The following is a 10,525-nucleotide window of genomic DNA, read 5'->3' on the forward strand; positions in this document are numbered from 1 at the left end:
TCATTATTGACTTCTGGCGAAAACATCCAAATCTGAAAATCTGCACTAATCCATGCAATAATTCGCTATGCGTATATACTGATTAAATTTTAAGAACACTAAGAAAAAACTATAGTTCCAATGTTACATTTTTTTTATAACAGCGGCACCACGAGTCTTTACTACTGTGCAAACACAGTTTTCTCAACCACACAGAGAAAACTGTGTGGTTGAGAACGACACTGTTGATTGGAGAACATCAGTTTCTTAGAACACATTTGCGGCGTAATATCTCCGTTCCCAGAAGTGCGCCACCAGCCCAGAGCTGTTGGATAAGATGATGCGCACTGAGAAGCTCTCCAAAAGGCTGCTGCCTCACTCCCAGAGCATGACGATGGGCAGAGTTTTTGAGTAACGCCATGGATTTCCACGTTGAGGCTCAAATCGTGAATGCTCTGTAATGGACTTTCAGCCCAATATAAAATCCTGCAGGATTTTTTTTCTTTTTTTTTTTTTAATCATCGACATTTTTTTTAATTGACGGTGTGAATTTGTTTTTGTTTTGTTCTCCTTTTTTAACCACAGAAATGTTCAGCATATCTGGGAAGGGGGTTTTGCCAACTTCATGGACTCAATAAATCCGCGTTTGCGTGGCTTCTGTTTTTTCATGGACTCGTCCTCAGCTGTAAAGGTTCGTAAAATTGTTTGAAATGTCCGACTTCCACAACCGAAGCCAAGTCAACGCACGACGCAGTGACTACGTCTGGCAGTACGAGTATTACGAAGACGAGGAGCCTGTCTCTTTTGAGGGACTTAAAGCGCACAGATGTAAGCTTCATTCTTTCCTCTGGTTTTGTTGCACTAATTTTTCCTCGCATTAAGGCTATTTGAGCCTTTTGTGCACTTTAATTTAATTATGATCCATTAGACCTTTATTGGGGTCCATTATCATTTTTGCTTTTGCTGAAGGCTGACCTCTCATGCCTGCTTTGCACTAACATTATCTGCAAGCAACGCTTAATGTAGCAGTTTTCTTCTGTTTCTTAGATAATGATCAAAATACTTAAAGAGACATCATTGTGGTGGTAAGCAAGTCAGCTACTGCATTCTATTCAGGTTTTGGAAAAATATAATAATGCTCACATGGGAATCATTAATTAAGGATTGTGAGAACTAAATGGCTAAATGGGATTTAAACAAATTAACCAAATGACTGTCTTCTGTTATCTTTCAGACTCCATTGTCATAGGCTTCTGGGTGGGACTCGCAGTTTTCGTCATTTTCATGTTCTTCGTTCTCACGCTGCTCACAAAGACTGGAGCACCGCATCAGGAGTGAGTGTAGAAAAGCAGCATTATCAGTGTTTCCCATTTTTACTTTCAGCCTTCTAATAGGGATTGAGTCAGCACGGAGGTGAGGTCAAGCTATTCAGAGCTGACCTTTTCATCTCTGAGCTGTATGAGGGGCAGTTTTCAGAAGGATTTAGGACTGAGACGGCCACGAAAGAACATTGAGCTCATTTTGCCAAAGCAATTTTTTTATTGTTTCTTTGATCATGTATTTTACATCAGTATTCTTTTGAAGGACGTTCTAAATATACATTTTTATTTGAATGCAAATGGAACTGGATTTTCAATTTAAAAATAGTACCTAAAGAATAATGAATTTGAAGCACACCTTAGAAATAATGATTCAGCCAAACTTTGCTATCGAGATTTTGCTCGATATTGACGATAAGTTGATATGTTCTTCAGCTGTAAAATTTAGCATCTGTTTCATGTTAAAATCTCAATCTGAGCAAATCAAACAGATCTATGTAAAGTTTTAATAAAGTTTAACACATTTCTCTGGCATCATCCCCAAACAACAGGCTTTAACATGGACTCTAATGGTTATTTTAGAAACTTAGTGACCTTAAATATGCCACTGGCTGTTGCACTCCACAAATTTAAGCTTAATTAGTTTTTTTTTACCCTTCTGCTTCTATGTGATGTACTGCTTGCTTGCTTGTTCAGTCAAGGGAGCAGTTTGCATCAGTGTTTTGTACCATGTAAGCAAAGTAACAAAATGTGTCTGTGCACCTGGCTGATGTTGCTCGAGCTGGTGGTTGATTTGCTGCTTTAATTGGTCCCGGATTAAGGGATACTTCACTGAATCTGGATTGAAATAGATCCTTTCTAGTTGGAAGTGCAAAATACTTTTATTCGTCAAACATTAAATCAAATTTTTTTGCACTGAAGAGAGAACTTTGGGTTCACAAAATCTTTGTTACATTCATTAAAACACAAACAGGAGGATCTTTAATGTTTTTTTGTTGTTGTTTTAGCAATAGGACTAGTTTAGGCTAATTCTAACAATACAGCACAAGAATTATTCAGGCTATTTTTTAACTTATCTTCCTTGTGAAGAGCAGAACAAGCACCAGATAGATCTATATTGGTCAGTATTATGCTAATTAGCATAAGTTGTTTGATTGATTTTTTTTTTTCTAGTATTTGTAATGGTGTGTGCTTTGTGTGCATGAAATGTAGGAGTTGAGAGGTGCAGAAGGAAAGACTTGCGCAGGGCAACATTAATGTGAGAACCATCTCTTTTGGACTTTGAAAACAAATCAGGATTTCCAATCCAGCTTAGTGGCTAAAATAAATTAACTTCTGTTATGTCGCATTCACAGTATTCCCCCAGAGAAAAACAAAGTCATTGATAACAGCATAGAAGTTCCTAGAATGTCTGATCAATAAATGCTCCACTTGCATTTATTTTCAAGGAATTGGTTGAACCTGCCACCACTGTGCCACTGGTGATTTTGCTAAAGACAAGAATTTTATTAATAGGATTTTTTTGCTGTCTGAAAAATGTAATAACAGAAAACAGTGTTCTTCTACACAGCATGGCATAATGGTAAAGTGTGGAAAGCAGAATGACTTTATCTCTTCCTCTCTGTAAAGATGAGTGGAGCTTTATGTCAAGCAATAAAGATTACTGAGAACTCACAAATTAAAATGAGATGACAATAATCCAATATCAAGTTGAGAGCTTTTTACTCAGCTATGAAGAAAACAACACCCCTTCCCTACTTCTGTCATAACCTCATAAAAACTACACCACAAACTTGACAAATCATCCTTATAAAGCAGACAAGATACAGCAAGACAAGTACAAATATATTTGAATCATTTTAAGTAATGATGGCATTTCAAAAATCTCAAGTTATTAAAGCTGTTCTCGTGTGCAACATTGCTCACAATTTCTCTTTGATTGTTCAAACAGAAACCCAGAATCGGGGAAGAACCGGCACCGACCAGAAGGCTGTCTGGTAGACATGAATGGCCATCAGGATGATAATGACAAAGCTTTCTCCCGCCCGCTGTTAGAAGGCTCCCGTTCATACTTTAATTTCTACATCAATGAGGAAGATCAGGCCCATGAGAAACAGAAACAGGAAGACAAAAGGAGCTCTGCAAAAGACAAAGCTCGAAGACTACAGCGCTCTGCTGAAATAGATGAAATGGACGAGGACATTGAGGGAAGCGTGGGGCACCAACCTCTCAATGGACTCGTTGAGAAAAGTAAGTCAGACAGAGAGTGTGCTTTCCTGTCTCACTTCAGCATCCCAAACTTTGTGAACTTGGATCATGGCTCCACACTAGGAGAGGACGATCTGCTGTATGAGCCATCCGTCATCCTGGAGCGTCAGTCTCAAGCTCACAACAGTCACTGTGACGGCCACTAAAGCAGACCCCTACAGTGGTCCTCAATCCGGCGCCGTGGACAGGTCCATGGACCAATTGGTACAGGTCCGCACAAGAAATAATTACATATTACCGTTTTATGTATTATTTGAGTCTGAAGGGTCTTTTATTTGGAAAATCCTTTAACCGGATCATCTCTTATTTTGAAGGGATATGTAAACGTTACCATTGCGGCCAGAGTCAGAGAGCGTTAGTGCAGTGGTCGAGATGAGATGAGAGGAGCCCCACCCCTACTCCCCCATGCTTCGGCCGCAGCAAAATTGCCAAGTCTTGACCGGTCCGCTGTAATAAAAAGGTTTGGGACCACTGTTGTAACCTAAATTGGTTTACATTCAGAAGCACTTTAATACGGGCAGAGGGAAATATATGCACCTGCCACTCCTGTCTTTCTGTAAAAGCTTTCAAATTACTTTTTAGTGTTTTCTAAAAAAAAAAAAAAAAAAAAAAAAGAGAGAGAGAAAAAGAAAGCCAAGAGGTTGGAAGGCATAGCTTGTAAAAGCAAATTCAGAGTAACAACATGAGTTTCCCTCCAGAAGAAGAAATTGCCTTGGAAATGATACCTGTTATTTCAAGTACTGTGAGCCTGAATTGGATACAGCTGGGCTGCATCCAGACTCTGCACGAAAAAAAGAGAAATGAAAGACAAGTGGGGTTCACTGGGGAAGGATGCGTTGGGGAAATTATTATGCTATTCTTGTTGTTTTTGTTATACTGTAAGATTGTGAACAATGGGTCTGTCTCTGGATGAGAGTCAGAGGCAAGCTGGTCATTTAGGAAAAACAGCAACATAAACTCAGAGTTCTTTGTTCTAAAGTCAAATACCGTTAAAAAAGCGGAAATGTACCAACTGTACGCTTCATAGCACTAAATGAAAATCACTGTTGTTTTGGTTGGATATATGTAAACCTCACATATTAACAAGAAATACTGAATAGAGATTAAAGACTGTTTTAAGTTTGTGTGGTGCAGCCTTATTTAACAACAAAAAGTGAAATTCATAACTGCTAATGACAAGTTCACTAATAACTTAATGAAGACAGTTACACTTCACTTTGGACATAATGTAACTTTGCATTGTTGCAGGTTGAGACTTCTGTCAACTCATTTATGTGATCATTATTATTCTCTAGTATTTTTTCATTCCCTTTTCTACTCCTAAGTAAACTAATCTACCAAATAAGTAATATTACAATAACATTAACCAAATTAACTGCGGATGTCAACATAACAGCAGCAGCAGCTAACTCATCACTGTGAAAGCACAAGAAAACATATAAAGAATCTTGCTATGAACACTAAGACTGCATATGTTGTTGAGTCTTTGGATTGATTTTATCAGATATTTAAAACCTTGTGACTGACTCTATAAGTTCATTGTCTATATAAATAGGAGGATCTATTTTTTCTAAAATCTCTGGACATTTTGTTAGGTTTGCTCAGGTTTAGGAGAAGATTGTGTTGTTCACACCAGTTAAGAAAGAAAATCTGAAAAGGCAAAAGTCCTCTTCTTTGCATAAAAAGATTAAGCAGGAATGTCATCTGCATACTTAAGTATCCATTAGAGAGCATCATTTTGTATTAAAAATCACATGAATTTCATTAAAAATATTTTTTTTTTGTTAGTCTCAAATTTATACGCATCTTTCTATTGATATCTGTCCAACTTTCATTTGTGGTTTCCCTAGTTTAATGTTACATCCCTGTGTTGCTCTTCAAGTCAACTCCTGAAGCAATCTTTGCCTCCAAAGGATAACAGATTCCAGTCCATCTTGGACCTTCAGAGCCATCACCTCCTTGTGGCAAAGAACTTTAGCTGCCCTGCAACTTTGATCCTTCAGTCATTGCCTGTCTGCAGTCTCTCTTTCTCTCAGACCTGCGCCTCCTAGAAAGAATCACCAATATGAAACATAATAGTTTCCTCCTATGAAGCCAAATTCATCACTTGAACCAGTATGCTCCCACAAACCTTAATTTGTTCACCTGGTTCCAACGTCTTCCATCATTCTTAAATTATGTCAAAGACGACAGACTGAACTTCTGAAAGAGGGATAAAGAATGAATACCCATGTTTAAAATGCTAAACTTATCAGATAATTTCTCTGGAAAGGTAAATCCACAGCTTAGCAAACAGAGGGTTTCCAAATGCCTGTTTGGAATCTGCGGAAAGACTTGAAATAATTATGAGACGGGTCCCAACAGTCGAGTGCCAGAAAACAGCCTCAGGAAAGAACAGGTAAGAAATCATCTCCATCAGAAGCCATCAGGTCTCTTGGCATGAAAGAACTGCCATCGAAGGCTTTTGTCTCCCCAGTGAGTTTACTGAGTCTAGAAGGGTGTAGGATGTTTGCATGCTCAGAACCCAAAAAAATAAAATAAAAAACAGTGTTGAAGAAGATTTTGATGAATGAGAAAATGAAACCTGTACTGAGACATTCTTTGAAGAGGAAAAAGTAACAGTGAGAGAATTACTTTTGGCATGTGTTGAGATTCATTTCAGTTTTATTAAAAGGTTTCAAACATTTTATTTCGACAAAAAAGAATTCAAACAATTTTAGGAGCAGTCTTTGAAATAAAAAAACTATCTTCAACATACCTGAAGGCATTTTTCAGCATTCTGTGGAAGAATAAAGTGTTTACATCTTTCTATATGTAAGGATGTTCAAGGTCAGTCTTTGAGCTTTTCTCTACGCTACAAGTATTCACCAAAGATTATTATTTCTAATGACCATTATTGGATTCTATTTCTAGTTTGAGCTTTTGCTGTAAAATTGTCAGACATTTTAGATTACCAACCACAGGCAAGAATGTGAAGGTGCCCATTACCTGTTGAAGTAATAAGAGCACAGAGCAGACAGACAAAATACTAGAGAAGTCAAAAATAAATTTTTCCCTGTGATATTGTGCCAGGAACTGGTTTAACACCTTTGAATTGAACTGAATAGTGTTGAAGATTTTTAAGTTTGGATTCAATGCCAATAATCCCAATATTTCTTTTCTTTCTTTCTTTCTTTTTTTCTTCTCTAGACGTTTGTTCTTTAAGTTTGAATGAAAATTACATTGAACACTTACCTCATTGCTGGCAATGATTAGACTTGACAGATGAAGTCAAAAACAAAAACACAGAAACTTAAGGCTGTTCTTTATTAATGTAGGATGATTTTCCCCAGTCAAAACAAATTAAAACTGTTTTGAGGGATATTCAGTGACGATTATGCAAAAGTACATTGCTTCTCATCATAACGACTCATCAGAAAATATGCAAGCCTCATACACAATATTTCTTAGATGGAAGGGTGTGCAGGGAATGCCAGACAGCCCATCAAAGCTGATGTGGCACCAACTCAGCCAACTCATTCTTTGATTTGGCTGAGTCGGCCAACAAGGAGCCCATTAAATTCAATTTGAGAGATAACAAATAATGACCTTTGCTGATATTTTCTCTGATTTATTGAAAGGCATTCAGTAGGGAACAGACAGAGCAGATGTGCATTAACGCTCAGTGTGAATGCAGCTTCTGTGTTCCTCTTTCACACAAAACTCACCTCAGGGAACAACCTATTCTTTAACTACTTTGCAGCTTCATCACATTGTAGTAGCACTTAATCATTCTCTCTCCCATTCTCTGTTCACCTCGCAGCTTTCAAGAGGTAAAAAGAAGAAGATGAATCAGAGAACCAACACGCTATTAAAGCTGTGGCATGTAGTATTCCAACATTCTTGGAATAGATCATCACAAACAAGACTGCAAGTAATGCCTATGTCACTAAACGTAGCTGCTCATTGTCAGAACCAGTGCAGAATACCAAGCTCCCTTGTTTATTCCCTCCTCTGACAAAGGCAGAGCTCTGAAACAAAACTCTGCAGGTAGCTTCAAGCTACGGGCAGCGGATCAGACTACAAAGAGTAGTGCTGAAAACAAACAGGTCAGTATGTAAAGTCATACAATATCGGCATAAATACTTCTTGACTTTGACACCCTCGAACAAAACAAGAGGCATGCTATACATGAGAGAAGGGCTTGAATCATTTCAGAAATTAATCACTCTTTTCATCACAAGAAGTGTTTTCCAGCTTTGAATGTCAGAACTTCAAACTCAAGCCGTGCACACATCCACTGCGACGGTTGCTGTGGTGATGCAAGACTAAATGGCTGGGCAGAAACAGAAAAGAGCAGCAGTGAATCACATGTTTTCTTTACTAAGAGACTGAGGGGGCATTCAGTCAACTGTGTCCACTGAGTGGGCTCAGAGATGAGAAGGTGGAAGGTCATTTGTGGGGACTCAGAAGAGAAGACTGTCCTTTGCTGTCTACTTTGTTTGCTATGCAAGTTATCAGACTGTCCTTCCTGGTGGTCCTACATAATATTGTTTTCTCCAAAAATTTAATTAAACTATGGTTTTATTTTGCACTTTCTTGCAAATGCATCATTACTTCTTGAACTTTCTCATGTCTTGTCACATTACAAACCTCAAACAATTCGCTTATGTTTTAAGATAAACCAAAACAAAGTGTTCCATAATTATGAAGTGAATGGAACAAAATGCTTTGCTTTCAAATTGTAAAAAGGATAGCATATATCTTTTACCACTTGAAACAATATTTTTAAAAAGCACATTTCGCTACACCACACCAGATTTGTACATTTGGAGACTGAAACATTTCACAATATTCTTGTAAAATAACTTCACTTTGGAAATCATCTGCAAACATGAATTGCCACAGGTTCTCAGTTTGATTTAGCTCTGATGTTACCTAAGGAATTCAGTTCAGTGTGATGTGAAATGATCACAAGTAGCAGTTTGTGCATATGACAAATAATTTATTTCAATCTAAAGGGAACGGCTACTTTCACATATTTTCTATGTCTTTGTGGTAAAATTTAAACAGAGCTTGCCAATCTTTCATAAAGAACTGAACTGCGGATATTTGCAGATACTCCAGAGGAAACATGAGGCTCTTGGCTGCCTCTTTAATTCATGTTTTCCCTGTTTGGTGTGTCAACTCAGGTGAACCCTGTATCCATTTCCTTTTGATTTCAGAGCTATGAATTGCTTCGTGTTGATTTTATTGTTACAAAAGTTGGAATACTTGAATGTATTAAAATTATAAATGCATCAACTGGCAGGGGCAACATGGTTCAGTAAGTTTTACTTGCCTGTTTTTTTTCCTGTGGAGACATCGACTCCGCGTTTGCATTATAACCACAGTAAACCATGTTTTCTATGCATGGTATAGAGACATTAGATCAGTTACACAATAAAACTTTAGTTTTAATTGTTTCACGAAATCTCCCCAAGGCATCTTAAAATTGAATGTATAGTCATGATGAAAATAGGCAAGACTTACTATCCTTAGAACACCATCCTTTAGGGTGGCAGCTTCATGTTTTGTTGCAGTTCAGCTGCAGGAGAAACTGGTGCATCTCTCTGGTGGCATCATGAGGAAAGTATGTCTGGTAGAAATATTAAAACATCTCAGGAAATCAGCAGTGAAATTAAAACTTAAGTGCAAATAAGTCTTCCAATTGGATACTGACTTTAAGCAAAACACTAAATCAGTTACTTAAGGACAAGCTACTCTATGTTTCAGAGCAGCATCACAAAACTCTAATCAGTGTATGAAAGTAAATTTTTAGGCAGAGCCAAAAGGAAAGCTGTTAATGTTTGCCATTAACAATATTGAAAAACATGAAAATATGTTGTCATTATTATGGCTTTTAACAAATACAAAAACCTATTGTAATCCTAATTGATCAAAAAGTTAGGACAAAAAACACCAAAAACATTAGCTGATTTGACATATAGGAAGATGCTTTTTAGCCCTCTCAAATTCAAACACTAATAATATTAAAATACTGTTATGTGATCTTGGTATCTTGAGGAGGGAGGAAAGGAGAAGTCAAGAAGAGATGAGACAGTCAAAGAAGGACACTATAAAAGGAATATATAATAAACTGTCTTTATATAAAGGAATAAATGTGCAATTCATGCGAGTTTTTCCATTTCCCACATTCACACAGGAAAAAATCTGCATATATACAAAGTATGAGAGACTATTTGCAGCCGTTCACAGATGCCCCCAGCAATGCTCTTCTCTGCAACAGAAGGAGGCATCATGGTGAAAACAGCTGCTGGCTGTGCAAGTCTGTAACTGTGTGAATGTAGAGCATTAAACTCTGTAAAAATATTTCCTGAATGAATAGACGCTTAAATACCTTCTTCTCCCACTGCTCATTAGAACTGGGCCGCTTGCTCATTGAAATGAAATAAGTGTTATTTATTTAATTAGTTCAAATAAACTAAAGCTAGACTTCTGATGTGAAAGTGGAAAAGGCCAGTGTGTTTTCTCTATAAATTACATTCAGGCATGTGATAAGGAAGAGAAAGATCAGTCAAAGGCCAAGTGTGAATATTTTATGGGGTAAAAAAAAAGAGACAGGGTCTTATGTTTCTGCATCTCATCAATGAGGCATGAAAAAAGGACAGAAAACAAAGAGCTGCGTTCAACATAGGCAATGATGAATGCTATCTTGTACACAGCATGTGTTGTGTTTCTGCAGACAAATCAGAAGATCACTGAAAAATAAAGTTGAGCAAAAATTCATAAAAGCTCGGGTTGTTGAAAGGCGTCTTCTGTCTCAGGTCCGAAACTCCGGTGTGTCAGCCATTCACTGACATGGTTGCAAAACAAACCGCCTGAGCAGCGAACTGCTGCGTCAAGGTGACAGTATGCCCTGGGGGTGTGTTACCTGGCCGGGGCAGATTCCTCCGCAGTTACTGTCTCTCTCCCTTTTG

The 10,525-nt window shown here is 37.7% G+C and overlaps 1 protein-coding gene across 1 annotated transcript; it reads left to right on the top strand.

Moving 5' to 3' along the window:
* Positions 1–320: 320 nt before the first annotated feature.
* LOC129375337 (melanocortin-2 receptor accessory protein 2A-like) lies at positions 321–4,690 on the top strand. Its single transcript, XM_055054360.1, has 3 exons — positions 321–807; positions 1,214–1,313; positions 3,250–4,690. The coding sequence occupies exons 1-3, from the start codon at positions 690–692 to the stop codon at positions 3,710–3,712; spliced, it is 681 nt and encodes a 226-aa protein (XP_054910335.1). The 5' UTR covers positions 321–689; the 3' UTR covers positions 3,713–4,690.
* The last annotated feature ends 5,835 nt before the right edge of the window (positions 4,691–10,525 follow it).

Source organism: Poeciliopsis prolifica, unplaced genomic scaffold, assembly GCF_027474105.1.
Source record: "Poeciliopsis prolifica strain line A6 unplaced genomic scaffold, Auburn_PproV2 SCAFFOLD039, whole genome shotgun sequence".
Lineage (NCBI taxonomy): Eukaryota > Metazoa > Chordata > Actinopteri > Cyprinodontiformes > Poeciliidae > Poeciliopsis > Poeciliopsis prolifica.